Here is an 18,293-nt window from a genome sequence, read left to right as displayed (position 1 = left end):
ATTTCAAGGATCGTGAAATCACAGAAAAATTGCAGTTACGAGAATGACCTTTAGTTATTGAAAAAAAGAGCAGCTAATTGAGCTTTCAGGTGATAGTGGGCTTAAAATGCAATTCCGTGATCGTGGTTTGGCTCGATTCTGGATCTTGCCTTCAGTGAGAAGTGAATTTCCAGAATTATTTGAAATAGTCGAAAATCGTCATGCAGTTTTCTACAATCTATCTTTGCGAGAAACGATTTTCATTGCTCCTTCAAATAAAAACAAATTACAGAATTTGTCTTAGTGTGTGTGCCGATCTTCAACTGAAGTTGACCAATATTGAGCCAGATATCCAGCAACTCTGCAGAGGCCAAGATGCTGAATCATCTCATTAAAAGTAAATAGTGACATAATTATATCATATTATTTATTTGTTTAATAAAAATTAAAACTTTGTTTTAATTTTTATCCACAAAATTTAATTTTTTATTTATATATCTGGCTTGGTTGGCTGACTCTCCAGCCAAAAGGCTGCGAGTTCAAATCCCGCAGTGGGCATGGAATGTTTGTGATTGTCTGTGAAAATACTAGTGGTAGTAGTCAGAGGTAGACAGTGTTGGTGTAGATGATGATTGTAGTTGTGGTTGGTGAAGAAGGAGAGTTGTAGAGTAGGTGCCCTTCCTCGATATGTCTTTGGACTACCTGGAGGTGTTATGTAATAATGATATCGACAAGCTTTATATGTTCATTGTGCATCACATAGTTTGAATTTGGCTCTTGGAAATGCTATATCTGTGACTAATAAGAAATTGCATTGGCATAATTGAAAAGGTACACAATTTCTTCAATACCATTAAAAGACAGGACGTCCTTGTTGTTTATCATATTATAATATTAATATCTTTTAAGATATATAATATCTTTATTTAGCTTGCAAAAAACATTTGCGGGCACCTTACCATTGTCTAAAATAATGCAAAAATCTGACAGTGACCTCTTAATTGCCCTAAATTTTGTTGATGATGTTGTGGCTCAATTAAATACCGTTCGTGAAATGCCAGATTCTTCATTTAAAGATATTTATGATGAAGGATGTATAAAAGCCAATAATTTTAATATTGACATTAAAAAGCCAAGAACTTCAGTCACTTCATCAAAGAAAACATTAAGGTCCAATGTTCCAGCTGATTCTGTAGAAGTGTATTTCAGGAGAACTATTTCACTCCATTTATTGACCAAATATTGACTCAACTTCATGAATGTTTCACTCGGCACCACAACATTTTGAAATATATTTTTTTCTCTTCTACCAAATGGAAAAGATGCTCCAACAGCAAGTGCAATGGAAGATTTTCATCAATTATGTGAATTTCATGCAAGTGATTTGCCTTATACAAATCCAGCAATTTTGAATGCCGAATTCAAGTTGTGGTATAAGAAATTTGAAAAACCGTTTGCAATAGCTCCATGCAAAAATGCCGTTGATGCAGTTTCAAAGTGTGACAAAATGATATATCCTAACATCTATAACTTATTAAAAATATTTGCAATGCTTCCGGTAACAACATGTATCAGTGAAAGGTCATTTTCTAACTTACGCCTTTTAAAAACCTATTTAAGATCTACCATGACACAATCACGATTGAACGGACTGGCTTTGCTATATATATACACATAGAGAGAGATTAATGTAACCACGACTGAAATAATTCAAGAGCTTTGTAAAAATAAAAGAAAACTGGATTTTATTCTTTAAATAAATCTTTAATCACCTAATGAATTTTATTGAATGAATGAAATTTAATGAATTTTAGTTGAATGGATAAAAATATTTTTAATGCAAATTCATTGTATTTAAAAATATTTTAATCCATTCAACTTCCCCCCCCCCCCCCCAAGATTAAATCCTGGGTGCACCACTGATAGGAAGTATCAGGAAAACTGGGTCACAATGGAAGGAATGGTGTGATCCAATGCATAAGAGGAATGAAGATATGCAGCTGTGTTTGATCACAGAGGTAATTATGATGAAAGGATAATTGCGTGTTTATCCACTTTGGACTTATTTAACATGTGTAAGGATGTCTGCATAAATGAGGCATTATATATAAATAGAGATATGAAAATGATAGAGATATAAATGAGTGATGCAGACTACAGAGATGAGTATGCAAAAAAGCCTGGAGGTAATTTAATAAGCTGTGGCCTCAGATCACAGGCACTAGTGAGACCCAGATCTCAGAGACAGATATACCAATTAGTATTGAGTGTACGAGGGTGGTCTGAAAAGTTTTCAGCCTCGACCATAGATGGCAACACTATCGGCAAGATTTTTCTTTCTAAGTTGATGCACCTGTCACAAGCATCCATGTGAAACTGCAAGTCATTCTATCAAGTAATTTGTTTTATACAGCTATCTGAAGTAAAAGTGTTGTCTATATCCTTTGAAATGGATAAACCTGAGTATAGTGCGTCTGCACATGGTGATGTGCGGTTATAAAATTCTTTGTAAAAGAAGGTCTAACGCCAAAAGAAATTCATTTGAAGTTCATAAAAGTTTATGGGCACTCTTCTCCTTCATTTTCGACAATTAAAAAATGGGCTGCCAAGTTTAAAAGTGGCTGTACCAGCCTTGAAGATGATCCATGTGGATGTCCAAAAGTGTAACAACACAAAATATCATTGATCAAGTGCACGATATGGTATTGGATGACCGACGAGTCAAAGTGTGTGAAATTGCTGAGACTATAGGCATTTCAAAGGAACATGTAGGATATATTTTGCATGAAGAATTGCAAATGAAAAAGCTTTGCGTAAGATAAGCCACTCTTGCTCACAGCAGATCAAAAATGCACTCACATGAAAATCTCTGAATAGTGCTTGGAGCGTTTTAACAAGAATAAAACTGATTTTGTGTCAATTTATTACTATGGATGAGACTTGGATTCACCATTACACACCAGAATCCAAACAGCAGTCAAAACAGTGGACAGAAGCTGGTTGTTCAGTGCCAAAGAAGGGAAAGTCGGTTCCATCAGCAGGAAAGGTTATAGCATCGGTGTTTTGGGATGCTAAAGGCATTTTGTTTATTAATTATCTTGAAAAGGGTAAAACAATAACCGGGGAATATTATTCTGATCTTTTAACCAGACTAGACAAAAAAATTTGTGAGATAAGACCCGGTTTGCAGAAGGAAAAAATCATCTTTCATCAGGACAATGCACCTGTCAACAAAGGTGTTTTGGCCGTGGGGAAAATTAAGGGATCTGCACTATGAATTGCTGGAACATCCATCCTAGTCCCCAGATTTGGCTCCCTCTGACTTCTATCTCTTTTCAAAACTAAAACTCTTCCTCGCTGGTCAGTGTTTTTCTTCAAATCAAGAGGTGATTGCAGCTGTAGAGGGGTATTTGCAGATCTTACTGAGAACCACTACAGGGATGGGATAATAGTGCTGAAGCATCGCTGGAATAAATGTATTAGCCTGAAAGAAGATTATGTTGAAAAATAAAAATAATTTTGAAATTATAAATTTGTTTTTTCATTGTTATGCTGAGAACTTTTCAGACCACCCTCGTAAAGGATACAGTATTTTTAGGAAGGGCAGAGAAGATTGGAGAAAATGTGCTGCTAATGATATCAGACGATCTGAGTCATGCTAGGGTAGAAAGATATGATTGCAAAATTAGTAACAACTGTCCATGTAGCAGTGAGTTTGAAGCTATCTTGTATGAAGTAGAGTCTAACAAGATGAAATACATGGTGATGTGTTGATTCAGCCTAGTGGATCAATTGCTGGTGATAAAATGCCTTGCCAAATCAACAAGACGGGTATTAAATCAGTAATCATTCATGGGTGCTTAATTATCTGAACATGAATTGGGCAATTGGAATCTCACAAGAAGAAGAATGAATCTGAATTTATTGAGTCATCACAAGGCAAATTCCATATGCAGTATGTTACAGAAGGAACTCTGGGTCAAAGAGTGTTAGAGGGAGTTTCAGTTTAAGATGCAACTTTTCTGCATCCAGTTGGTAACAGCAGTCATGCTGTACTTACCTGTGAAGTGGCTAATTATATGCATTTTCATTCAAAAAAGGTTAAACGTTGAACTTCAAAGCAGGAAATTATGACCAGCTAAGAAGAATACTAGGTTCTGTCCCATGGTAACAATTGCTAAATGGGAAAAATATCGGCAATACCTAAGTATTAAAAACTACATTAATGATGCAATATCTGAATGTGTTCCTAAGGGTTGGAAGAATAAACAGGATAGGAGTTAAATAGATGTGCAGTCTTATTAAGCAAGAGATTCTTAGATTTTGTAGAAGTGGAAAGAATGCATGTTAATTCCATACAAGGGTGATGCAAAGACTGATGTGTCTAACTATCAATCTGTCAATATCTCTAGAGTGGTGGTGATGAAGATATTGGAAAAGTTGGAAAGAGCTCTCATACAGAAATGTATGACAGAAAATCTCTACTTTGCAAAGAATAGCATGCATTTGTTAAGGGAATATCATGTTTGAGTAACTTATGCACATTTTAAAACAATATTACGGCTCAGTTAAACAAGGGGAATGGATAAACAATGATACTTTTGGACTTTGATAAGGGTTTTGACAGAATACAGCATGGAAGGCTGTTGCATAAGCTTAAGGACATGGGATTGGATTATAAACTGTTAGCTTGGATAAGGGGATGGCTGACTGATAGATATCAAAAAGTGGAGTATTGGTGGTATCAGTCTGCAAGATTTAAGGTAACCAGGTGGTAAATGCCAAGGATCGGTTTGGTCCATCATTATTCAATCTTTACATTAATGACAATAAGAAGGACTTGATAGAAGAAGACATACACAACTGCTTGCTGATGATGAAAAGAGAGGCAAATAATCAGGAATGAGACTAACATGCAGCACTTGCAGAACAATTTAAATAGGCTGGAACTGTAGGCATGCGAAAATGGCTATCAGTTCAATGTTAATAAATGCAGTTATGCACTCTTGTGTGACAAGATATCCAATGGCATATAATACTTGTGGAATTATGCTAAACGAAAGTGATCAGGATGGGGATCTTGGTGTTTTAGTATATAGAAAGAAATTCATCAGCCATAGAGCAAAAATTGCAAATGAAACTCAGAGGATAATTGCAATGCTATTATCCTCTGAGTTTAATATAAAATCAATAATATAAAATCAAATAATATAAAATCAATGATAGAATCATATTAAAGAAAATATTAGACAGAACTTGACATTTTTAGCATTTAAGAATTTGTAAGCAGAGCTAATCTAAGCAGGTGTAACAGGAAAAGACTCAGATCTAAATAGGATCAGGACTCCAATGACATTGGAGTCCTGACAAATAGAAGACTAATTTGCAGGAAAGCTGTTGATAGGAAGTCAGGAATAATGTTCACTTCATCATGTAGTACTCACAATATAGTGTACACTCCTTGGCTATACATGTCAGAAATTTGATGATAATATGTATTATAATTCACAAAATGACACAGGCCATATTATAAAATAATGCGTTCAATGAAATTCATTGTTTTGTAATATGAAAAATATAAACAAAACATGAAAAAAAATAAACAAGAAACAAAAAACATATTAACTAATACCACTTAATCCACACCTGTTTTTCAAGAACTGTGCTACTTCTATTTCTAGAATGGCCACGACTTTCTTCACTGACTGAACTTCGAGACAAACTACTTGAAGATAAATCCTTAAATTTCTGATCATTAAGGTCAGAACTTCCTGATGATGCCCCATGTGGTTGAGATTTTAGATTTTCTGAAGAAGCAGGTGCACCATGTTTGTTAGGAACATCTAAGCAGGTATAACCACTTGTCATTATCTCATGAATTTCCTTTTCTCTTAAAGACATTATAACTGTTCTAAACAGCTCCCAGTCTCCAAAAGACATATTCAGAACCATCTTCAATTCAGCCAGATCACAGGTAAGAAGCACTTGTCCTGTTATATTATTCTGTCCTAAGGCTGTATGGTATTCTCCTAATTTTACTTTATTTATGCCTTCTAAGGATGACAAAAGACACATAACTCCTTCCACTGATAATGAACTTAGCTTTTGCGTATAGGTTGCTGACTGTAAGTAAAAAGAAAAAAAACTTCATAAATGAAATTTAATTAGTACTACTATTATTGCTGACTCAATTTACAAAACTTGTGATAAGCATAACAATAGTATGTTATAGTTCCTTTAGGCATGGTGCCTAATGTTATTCTAATGTAACTAATGTTAGTACGTCTTGGTACTTGGTTATTGTGGGTGAATTTATTATAACTGTGTTTGTTGTAGTGAAAGAATTTATTATATAGTTATATTAATATTATTATTAGTAATATTAATACAATATTATATTAATATACTGTAGTACAGTATTTGTTTTATAATGAGTCTACTATTCAATGTTTGGGATAATAAGACTCATCACATATCTGCTTTAACATCTGCTAGACAAATTGTACCATGCCTTATTTCTCACAGAGTAAGACATTGTGTTTGTGCTTTCTAAGTATTTTTGAGTATTGGGTGGGCACATGTTAAACTGTTATACATTCTTACTTTTATTTATATTTCTTTTTTTTGTTATGTTTTTGAATGGTACTATATAATGCTCATTTTCCTCCACAATAAAGTGGAAGTAGAAGTTTTATTATAGCATTAAGCACAGTATAGTAAAAAAAACAAAATAAAAATAAAAAACTTATTTCAAAATAATGGAAAAGGAAATTTAGTCTAAGAATTGTTAAAGATTATCCTTCTTTTCTTTCACCCAAAGCGAGAACAACATTTAATTTTCAGTTTATTGTAAGGAAAGGCTGACTAATCCTTAAAACTCTTTGTAACTATATGCAGAGGTACACTGAATATTTCTGGAGTTGAGTATGTGTGTGTGTGTGTGTGAGAGAGAGAGAGAGAGAGTTGGGGGGAGGAATGTAATTGTACTATAACTTGTAATTGTCATGACTGTTTTTTTTTTTTTTTTTGTAGTTTTTACAGATAATAATAATATTATTATCTGAGACCTCCAGGGACTCATCAAGGGAGGCTGTAAATTACCCAACCGAGCTATCATACCTACCCTTGAATTCATTCACACTAGATGCACTCACTACCTGCAAGGGCAAATTATTCCACTCACTCACTGCTCTCTGGGAGAAAAACCTAGCTCTTACCCCATTCTTGACTGCAAATAAATTTAACTTCCATGGATGCCCCCCGTGTTCTCTCCCCACCTTCCATATAATGAAAAATTTCATCAGTTGAAATGCTATAACACCCATTCAAAAGTTTATAGACCTCTATCATATCACCCCTCTTTCTCATGTTAACCAGAGTCTGTAATCCACATACTCGCAATCTGTCCTCATAATCTAAATCCCATAATCCAGATATAATCTTTGTAACTCTTCTTTGCACCCTTTCCACAGCTTCTTTATCCCCTTGGAACGCAGGAGACCAAATCTGCACACAGTAATCCAAGTGTAGCCTTATCAAAGCCTTATAAAGCGGCAAAATTACTTCCTTATCCTTACATGTCAAGGTTCGCTTCAATATAGCAATTATCCTCTGAGTTGTATTTGCAACTTTTGCTATGTGACCTTTGAACTTGAAACCCTTATCCACCAATACACCAAGATCCCTTGCCTCTTCAGTTTCTTGTAGCAACCCCACTAATATAATATACTGCTGGAACTCTAATCACACCAAAGTGCATAACTTTACACTTACTAACATTAAACTGACAGCATTTTCGTTTGCCCAGATTATCAGTCTAAGCGAATCATTTTGTAATTGCTGAATATCAGTAGCATCCCTGATTGCCCTGCCTATCTTTGCATCATCAGCAAATAATTGCAAATCTGATGATAGACCCTGCTTGATGTCATTAATGTATAGATTGAACAATAATGGCCCAAGGACTGAACCCTGAGGTACACCACTTGTTACCTTAAATCTGGCAGATTCACACCTACTGTATACCACTTTTTGATATCTGTCTGTCAACCATCCCCTGATCCAAGTCAACAGATTATGTTCCAATCCCATATTCTCCAGTTTACACAACAGTCTATCGTGTGGTATCCTATCAAATGCCTTAGAAAAATCCAACATTATCAAAGTGTATCCATTCCCTTTATCCAACTCGGCCGTAACATTGTTATAAAATATGAGCAAATTGCTAAAACATGACCTTCCTTTATTCATTTTAGAAATTATGGTCTTTACAACTTGTTATAAAAAACTCTTTTAATTTCCCGATGTTTCGATCTTCGTATTAAGATCAAGCTGAGTTACATCACATACAGTAAGCTAGAGAAACAATGATTAGATCACAGGTTATTCTACTGGCATGACCTCTAGTGAAAAAAAAAAAAATATTTAGAAACTACTTCTATTTATGATAATATGAATAAACATTCTTTCTTATAGTTTTCTTTCAGTAACAATGATCTCCTATTTTTAGCATTACAATTGCTATTTTTGATTTAGGATCCTGGATTATCTATAGTCCTGTTTATAAAACAGGACTATAGATAAAATAAAAACTAAAGGGATGACCTTCCTTTAGTAAAATCATACTGTTCCCTGCAGAGTATAGAATGCTTGTCTACCCATTTCTGTATGTGAGTTCTTACCAACTTCTCTAAAATCTTCAGTACCACATCAGAGATACTAATAGAGCGGTAGTTAGACACATCAGTTTTTGCATCACCCTTGTGAAATGGAACTATCATACATTCCTTCCATGTAGGATGATAAAATCGTAAAGTCAAAATATCATTAGGTATTATATACAAGGATGTATGGCAGTCTGATGTGTGTGATATTGAGCTTTCCAATGCAGAGAAAATAGACTAGTTCATGTAGGATGTTCTGGAAGACACTTTATTTTTAGGACATAATTAAGAGACAACTGTTTCCATCTAAGTAATAGAGCCCGTTCATTGCTTCAACATAAAGACTTTGAATGGGCAATGTGCAAAAGGCACCAGTAGTTAGCTGTATACCTTGATTGATGGATGAGATCAAACCACTGCAGTTTATTCTGCTTTGCAGAACCACAGACTTGAGACCCCATAATCCAGCTCTGAATGTATAAGTGCACGATAGTGCACTTATATATATTCATCTTGTGCACTTATCGTGCACAAGATGAAGCAATGAAGATCAATTCCACACCCCAATTCAGTAGAGGTGTGAAGGAGATTCAATGTTCTTTTGTACTTTTCTCTTAGTTGATGAATGTTGCAAAGAGTGTAGTTTTCTATTAAAGATGAGTTCCAAGAACTTGGCTTCTGTTGCTACTGGAATAGCCATTTGTCCCATTCTTAATTCAGGAACTAGATGAAGGGGGCATGTTTGACAGAAGTGTATGCAGACACTTTTTTTTCTGCTGAAAACCTAAACCAGTTAGTAACAGCCCATAGAGAGACATGATCGATTGCATGATGAAGTTGTCTTTTGATTACGCTCATGTTATGAGAAAGACATGAAGATCAATTGTGAAGTTATCAGCATATAAGAGCTGTCTACAGTGGGAGAAAACTGTTCAGTGATTGAATTAACTTTGATAGCAAAAAAGTGTCAAACTTTGAGCAACAGAGCCTTCAGGAACACTCTGTTCTTGATGATACAGCCAAGGTAGGATACTTCTCATTCTGACTTGGAAAGCTTCCCTAGACAGAAAGTTTTTAATAAATACAGGAAGGTGTCCTCTAACACCTAGGTTATAGAGATAATCTAATGTGCCATATCTTCAGGTTGTATCATAAGCTTTTTCCATGTCAAAGAACTCTGAAACCAGTTGTTGTTGCTTCAGGAATGCATCTCTTATAGAAGATTCTAAAAGGACAAATTAGTCCAAAGTAGAATGATGTGTATGAAAGCAACACATTTACACATTGGAGAGATCATTGTTTTCTAAATATCAGAGCAGTCTGGCATTAACCATTTTATTCAATATCTTACAAAGGCAGCTGGTCAGAGCAATAAGTCAATAATTATTTGTTTCTGTTAGATTATTTCCAGGTTTTGGGATAGCAATAACAACTGACTTATGTCTAGAATCCTCAAACTCTTCCTCTGCAAGTATTCTGCTATATTAAGAAAAAAAGATCCATTGAAGATGATGGAAGATATTTTATCATTTCATAATGGATGTTATCAGGCCCAACTGCACTACAGTGAAACAGTAAAAGAGCTCTTTTTAGTTCCTCCTTAACAAATGGCCAATTGTACAACTCGAGCTGATTGGTAGAAAAATTTAGCTGCTGTTTCTTTCAATATTAAAAATTCAGGATGATATGAAACTGTTGCTGAGATTCTGAACAAGCTGTGTGTTCTGTATCTACCTTTCAATTTATGAATTTTATTCCATACAATTTTTGCACTGGTTGTTTGATTAATTGATGAGATAAATGGGATTCAAGATTGTTTTTGACTCTGATGTCTTATATAACATGCTCTGGCCCAAGCACGCTTAAAAGCTATTAAGTTTGATGTGGTGGGGATATCTGCAAAAGAAATCCACACTCTGTGTTGATCTTGTTTGGCTGCATGGCATTCTCGGTTCCTCCAAGGCTTTGAATAGAGTGGAAATGAAGATGCCGTTTTCAGAACTGTTGTTGCCTAGACAGTCTGTTACATACTTTACTGCTTCAGTGATAGGTGTTTGACTGACTATATCAACATTAAAATTTGCAAGATAGAAAAGAGTATTCCAGTCAGCCCGAGCCATTTTTCATATAGGCATCCATGTAGAAGAACATGGCTCATGTGAAGACAATGTGCAAATAATAACTTGCATAGATATTGTCTCCGACATCCCACTTGAACTATTAAAAAATGACAGGAGAGCAGATTGTAAGATCAATTGCAGAATATGAGCAGGTAGGCATATAGAAGAAAGTTTAGAGTCATCATCATCATCATCAAATTCCTGCCATGTAACCTCAAGGGGTGTACAGGATATGACAGTACTACATGAAAAAATTACATCATTACTAACTTCCTATCTACAATTTTCCTCCAAATCAGTCTGTTACTTGTCAAGACTCCAACATTATCAGATGTTATATTTCTATCGTCTAAGGCACTTTGTACCGTATCAATCCACCTATATCTTGGTCTTCCTCTGAGTCCTTTTCCTGCTAACCTGGCAGAGAACACTTGTTTTGCTAATCTTTCCTCTCCCATTCTATTTAAGTGACCATACCACCTGAGATTAGCTCTGCTAACGCATTCCTGGATGCTGACAATGTCAAGTTCTTTCCTAATATCCTCATTTTTAATATGATATTGCCCTTGATGCCATCTGTTCATGTCTCTAATCTTTCTCAGGACTCTCATATCTGCGGTCTCTAGTCTTTGGTCAAGTGTTTTACTTCTGACCGAGCTCTCAGATCCATAAGTTAAAACTGGTTTGAACACTGTCTTGTATACAGCTAATTTAGTGTTCCGACTAATTTCTCTCTTATTCCATATGAATTTATTCATTTGACTTCCACACCATACCAGCTTTGCTGATTCTGTTGTCTATTTCTATATTTAATTTACCATCTTCAGTAAAAATCGTGTTTAAGTAGCTGAAATGTTTTACTTGTTCCACAGGTTCTCCATTCACAACACAGTTGATATTTTCAATGATTCTGCCTATTTTCATTGTCTTTGTCTTTTTATTGCTGACCTTCATACCATATCTATTACAACAGCAATTGAATTTAGTCAGAGAATCTTGCAGACTTGTAGCGGATTTATTTAGAAGTATAACATCATCCGCATAAAGCAAAGAGCTGACATTAACATCTCCAATTTTGATATCAGGTTTAATACCACTTTCCTTCATAATGTGATCCATATAGATAATGAATAACAGAGGGGATAATGTACATCCTTGTCTCACACCAGATTTAACATTAAACCATCTTCCTGTACTTCCTTCAATTCTAACTGCTGACTTACAACTCAAATAAAAACTAAGTATTGCTTGATATAATGCCCCATTGACACTATATAACTGCAGCGTATTGAATAGCTTCTCTCTTGGCACCTTGTCATATGCCTTTTCCAAATCGACAAAACTTAAATACAGATCTTTGTTATATTCCCATGCTTACTCGACTATTTGTCGTAAAGTGAAGATCTGATCCTGACAGCCTCTATTTGGCCTGAATCCAGCTTGTTCTTCACCAAGCTTTTCTTCCACAATTCGTCTCAACCGTTTCTCAAGTATACTTGCATAGATCTTGCCAGGAACACTCAGTAGGGAAATACCTCTGTAATTCTCACATTCAGTTTTATTTCCCTTTTTATATATGGGTACTATGAGAGCTCTACTCCAATCATCGGCAATTGGTCCCTCTGTCCAGGCTTTCTGAACTATGCAGTGCAACCACTGTAAGACTTGTATACCACCATACTTCAGCATTTCTGGTCGAATATCATCTACTGCTGCTGCCTTTCCACATTTCAAGCCTTTGATGGCTTTTTCTATTTCAAGTATGGATATGTATTCCTGACTGCATGCCGGGTCAGTGTTTTTTTTTATCACTGTGCTGTCATCACTGCTTGTTTCATTTAGCAGTTTTTCAAAGTAATTACTTCATACTTCAAGGATATCTTTTTCTCCTGTTTTCATGTCACCTTTATCATCTCTAACTCCTTTTACAGCACTCTTTTCTCCATTCCTAAGCTTCTTCAACAACCTCCAGAATATTTTGCCACCTTCTTGATATTTATTTTCTATATTCTTGCCAAAGTCCTCCCATGACTTTTGTTTAGCTAGTTTTACACACTGTTTAGCTTTCTTACATTTGTCTCTGTATTATGTAAGAGTAAAAGCTGACTTATTTGCCAGGAACTTTTGATATGCTTTCTTCGTTTCCTTCACTGCCTCTTTAACTTCCTGTGTCCACCAGGGAGTTCTGATTTTTTTATCCTTGCACACAACCTCATCACATGCCTCTCTGGCAGAATCAATCAATGTTTTCTTCAGAGTTTGCCACTGAATCTCCAAGGTTTGATTCCTGTTCTCAAACTCTTTCATTTTCTTTTCAATAATCTTTCTGTATTTTAGTCTACAGTTCACATCTGAGAGCTGCTCAACTTTTATTTGCTTTAAAACTTTCTTACATGTTATTCTTTTCAATATGAAATTCAATTTTATCCTGCTCAAGACTAAATAGTGATCACTTCCAATTTCAAATCCTCTGTACACTCTGGTGTCCTGAACAAGGGAGAAAACATCACTATCCACAATAACATAGTCAATGAGACTTTTCTTATTCCTTGCCTCTTCTCTCCATGTGAATTTATGCACATTTTTATGTTGGAACATGGTGATAGTAATAACCAGTCCATGTCCTAAGCAGAAATCCAACAGGTATTTGCCATTATTATTAGCTTTGCTCTTTTCTCCAAATTTTCCCAAAATATTTTTGTATGTCTGACAATCATTTCCTACTCTGCTATTTAGATCCCCAACAAGGACCAACTTATCCTTTTTCATTGTGTCAGTTGCTTTTTCTAAAGCATTAAAAAATTCCTCCACTTCTACCATAGTAGAACCTTCTGTTGGATCATAGGCACAAATAAGTCTCATTTTCCAGTTCCCCATTCTCATATTTGCCTACATCACTCTACTTGAGACTACCTGCCATTCGAAAAGATTAGCCTCATATTTAGTGTTGAATACTATGGCTATTTCTTCTTTGTCTTGTCATTGTCATTATCTGAATATTACAATTTGTATTTATTGCTCAGAAAGATCTCACCAGTGTTTGTCTTTTTTGTTTCAGACTCCCTTATTATGTCGATCTGGTACTTATCTAATTCCTCAGCTAGTTCCATTTCTTTGCCATTCAGTCTTCTTACATTGATAGTACCGATCTTTAACTCTGGTGATGTTGAGTTGGGGTTTGTTTTCAGATTTGTTCCAGTAGCTGACTTTCGCTGTTCACACTGGTTCCCTGGCAAAAACAACGGGAGCCTTGTTTAACCGGGCGACGCCCCAGCCGACATGAAATTTTGTCATGTTGTACCATCATTTTTTATTTTGGTTTAACCAATAAGAATACAATTTGGTCGGCTAAATCCCAAATTGCCAGCCCATCCTCGTTCGTTCAGTATCAAAGTAGATACCCAACAGGGTGCACCACGAGAAGGTGAGGATTGGACATTAGGTCAGAAGCCCTGGTCGGTTCTCCGCATTCCTTTAAAGGCTATGTGGAGGTCTCCTTTCAGTTATACAGCTTTGACCCTTAAGTACCCCTGTCTCCATTCAGCATGTCATCTAGCAATGTTTTTCTTACTCTTCCTCTGGGTATTTTTCCATCTATTTTTTCCTTCGATGGCATCTCTGATGATTCCATTTCCTCTCAGAATATGTCTGATCCAGTTTCTCTTTCTTCTTTTTATCCTCTTTAACAGACTTCTTTCTTTTTCTACTCTTTTTAGGACCTCTTCATTAGTTATTTTATCTGTCCATTTGATTTTTTTCATCCTTCTCCAAATCCATATCTCAAAGCTTTCCAAAATCTTAATTTCTTCTTTCTTCAGTGTCCAAGTTTCAGCTGCATAGAGGGGCAACACTTCACACATAACATTTTATTAGTCTTTTCTTTAGGTTTCTGTCCATTTTACTTCTGAATAAATTCCATTTTCTGTTAAAGGCATCTCTTCCCATCGCTTTCTTGCTTTTATGTCACTTTTACATCTTCCATCACTGCTAATCACACTTCCTAGATATTTAAATGTCTTTACTTGTTCAGTTTTTCCCCATTTATTCTGATATCCATATTTGTCTCTTTCCTTGCTATTTTCATTACCTTTGTTTTTCAGATGTTAATTTTCATTCCATAATTGATACAGGGTTCCAGTAATCTGTTCAACAGATGTTGTAGTCCTGTTTCAGCATTTGATAATAATGCCTTGTCATCTGCATATCTTATTGCAAATATCTGTCTACCTCCAATCTTTATTCCTTCTTCTGAATTCTCCAGTGCTTCTTTTAACATTGCTTCAGAATACATGTTAAACAAAATTGGTGACAGAGAACAGCCTTGTCTTACTCCTCGTCCAATGATACCTGGTTCTGTTGTACCATATATGTCTCTCACCATGGCAGTTTGTCCCATATATATAGTGAAATAATTAGTCTTCTGTCTTTCCAATCTACCAATCTTTTTCATTACTTCCACCATCTTATCCCATGAACTTTCACAAAGTCTAAAGCTTTTTCAAAATCTATATAATAGATATTAACTTCTTTATTCACTTCCAGCCTTCTTTCATTTACTATTCTTAACAGTCCAATCGCATCTCTTGTTCCCTTACCCTTCCTGAAACCAAACTGATCTTCTCCAAGAAATTCTTCCACTTTAGATGCAATTCTTTGTGTTAAGATTCTCATAAGTATTTTTGATGTATGGGAAATGAGGCTTATTGTTCTAAAATTCTAAAATCCTTGCAGTTCACTGCATTACTTTGCTTTGGTATAGGTATAAATATTATCATAAAATCTTTTGGTAGTTCTCCTTTGTCATAAATTAAATTTATTATTTTGGTTATTTCTTCAGTTCCTTTCTTCTGAAGTTATTTCAGGAATTCTGCAGGTATTTCATCTATTCCTTCTGCCTTTCCACATTTTAGTCTTTAATGGCCATTTCTACTTCTGTCTTCAAAATCTCTGGGCCTAGATCATCTTCATTTACCTTCTTCATATCTTCTAATGGCAACTAATTTGGTCTATTTTCCTTGTCATCTAGATCTTCAATGTATTCCTTCCATCTCATTAGGATTTTATCTTCTTTAGTTATGATTTCTCCATTCTTATTTTCATATACACATATACATACAATTAAAAAAAAAAGAAACAAAAAAGTTAGGAAAGATTAGCTGATTTAAAAAGTACTATCCCCCACAAAGGAGATATATGTAGACCATTGGATCCTGTTTAAGTTAGAAGAGTGAGGTAAAGTTTCACATGCTTCTTTATAAAGCCGTTCCATGAGGAACCGACTTTTGTGAAGGACTCTTGTCTTGTTCCAATGAACTCTATGTCTAGTGTGAATGGCATGCTCTGCAAATCCAGACTGTTCAGGTTCAAGGTACCAAATATAATACTTGTGTTCGTCTAGCTAAATAAAAGTAGATCTCCCAGTTTGTCCGAAATATGATAACCCACAAGAGCAAGGAATCTGGTCGACACCTGGATAAGTGAGATGTGGAAGCTTGTCCTTTTGAGAAGTGAGAAAGGTGGAGATTTTTCTGATGATGGGGCAAAAGGCAACAAAAATATTTAGTGGTTTTAAAACTTTTGCTATGCGTTCACTAATGCTTTGCACATATGGGATAGGATTACGAGTTATTTCTTCTGTATTTGAAGAGGTAGAGATACTAAAACTGCTCAAAGCCCTTTTGATGAAAGAATTCTTATAACATTAGATAACAAAGTGGAAATAATATGCTGCAATTCTTTCTGTAATAGCTCATCTGAAGAACATAAGCAATTTTAATGACCTTTTTTTTTTTTTTTATCTTACATTAGCTACTTAGGTGGTGCCTTTTGGAATTGTCAGTTATTGTCCTATTAGCTGTGAACTGAAGATGCCTTTGATACTCAGGCGAAAATTATGCAAATAAATAATATTTTAAGTGAGTTAATTCAGTATAAATTGGAAGCCAAACGGCTATTTTTCTGGCATCCTTAATAATAATTAAGGGGATACAAATCCCTTGTTGTTCAACTGCCAGTAAGTAAAACTCGAAGATCGAGAACTACGAATCTATGAGTTTCATATATACCAAAAAACTATTGGCGAATCCAAGTGTAATCCAATGCAAATTCGAGTTGCCTTGGTGTTGTACTACCAAGTGGTCATTTACACTTGGATTCGCCGATAGTTTTTAGATATATATGAAACTCATAGATTCGTAGTTCTCGATCTTCGAGTTTTGCTTACTGGCAGTTGAACAACAAGGGATAATATCAGAAGCTACCAAAGTGATCATATCTCCCTAAAAACTTATGAACATTGGAACCAAAATTGCAGACTTCACAGATCATCAACTTTACAATATGATGACACTATCAGGAAAGAAATAGGTCTTGATCAGCTAAACGTTCACATAAACAAAGAACCTCTATTTTCCAGTCCTTTACCTTCAAATACCTCCATAAATCTAAACCTTACCAAACTCTGTACAAAAAAAGAACCAAAAGAAATGCTTAAAGAAAAAGGCCTAAATACCATCAACCTTCTTTCATCGTCCAAACAGGTTATTTGTTATACCGATGGATCATCAGACACCAATATGATTAATGGAGGCACTGGTGTTCTCCTTCTACTCCTGAAAGGTGAAAAACTTTCAATAAAAGTTGGATCTGGGAGAATCGCTTCCAATTTTACCAGCGAACTCTACGCAATAAATAAAGCACTAGAAGCCTACTTAAATCTATCATCATCTCAACAATCTGAAGGAATTATAATTTACAGTGACTCAAGATCAGCTATGGAGGCAATCAAAAATGGCAATACCAAGCTCACACAAGACATCCATAAACTCTTAAATCAACTAAAGTGTTTAGGTAAAAGTTGCATTTTACAATGGATTCCTGCTCATGTAGGCATTGATCACAACGAAGCAGCTGATAAATTAGCAAAAGAGGCCAGAGAACTCAACCAAGAAACTCATATGATAACTCTTGCTGATGCCAATGCACTAGCAAAAGCTAAACTAATTCCATTGAAATCAGTGATACAACATCAAATTCCCGAGATCAATGCTGACAGAAGGACCTCCACCACGATAGCAAGACTACGAACAGGACATTATAGAGGAATGAGGATCAATACAGATGATACGAGAACATATAGAAACTGCAACAACTGCCCCAATACTGAACTGACACCCACTCACATCTTTACCTGTCCAGCAATTACAGCAGCCTTGCAAGAAATAGATCCTAATCCTGAACAACAGCTCTATACAAACAAAATCACAGACATAGCCAAAGCAGTACAAGGAGCACACGGAAACATCTAAGACTCTTCAAAGGACAAGACAACAACAACAAGGGATTTGTATCCCCTTAATTATTATGAGTTAATTCAGTATTATAATTTATTTAAATATGCCTACTCACAGTATTTCCTTATTGAAACACATCTCTATTGATTCTTCTACAGCGACATTGGTAAATAATGAAACTATATCTAAACAAGCTAACATGTCTGATAGGGAAATTTGTATATGTTTGAGGAGGTTAG

The 18,293-nt window shown here is 35.3% G+C and overlaps 1 protein-coding gene across 2 annotated transcripts in view; it reads right to left on the bottom strand.

Annotated features, from left to right (window-relative positions):
* Arms (Ankyrin repeat-rich membrane spanning) overlaps positions 1–18,293 on the bottom strand; it is a 640,210-nt gene that overhangs the window by 44,182 nt on the left and 577,735 nt on the right. For both annotated transcript variants that reach the window (XM_090402051.1, XM_090402052.1), the window contains one exon: positions 5,626–6,102. In XM_090402051.1, coding sequence (XP_090258177.1) covers positions 5,626–6,102 — 477 coding nt within the window. The remainder of the gene's footprint in view (positions 1–5,625; positions 6,103–18,293) is intronic.

The sequence above is a fragment of the Typopeltis vanoorti genome, chromosome 12, assembly GCF_054136105.1.
Source record: "Typopeltis vanoorti isolate ZY-2024b chromosome 12, IOZ_Tvanoo_1.0, whole genome shotgun sequence".
In the NCBI taxonomy this organism is placed as follows: domain Eukaryota; kingdom Metazoa; phylum Arthropoda; class Arachnida; order Uropygi; family Thelyphonidae; genus Typopeltis; species Typopeltis vanoorti.
The sequence above is the reverse complement of the archived record's forward strand: the minus strand, read 5'-3'. Positions and strand labels throughout refer to the sequence as shown.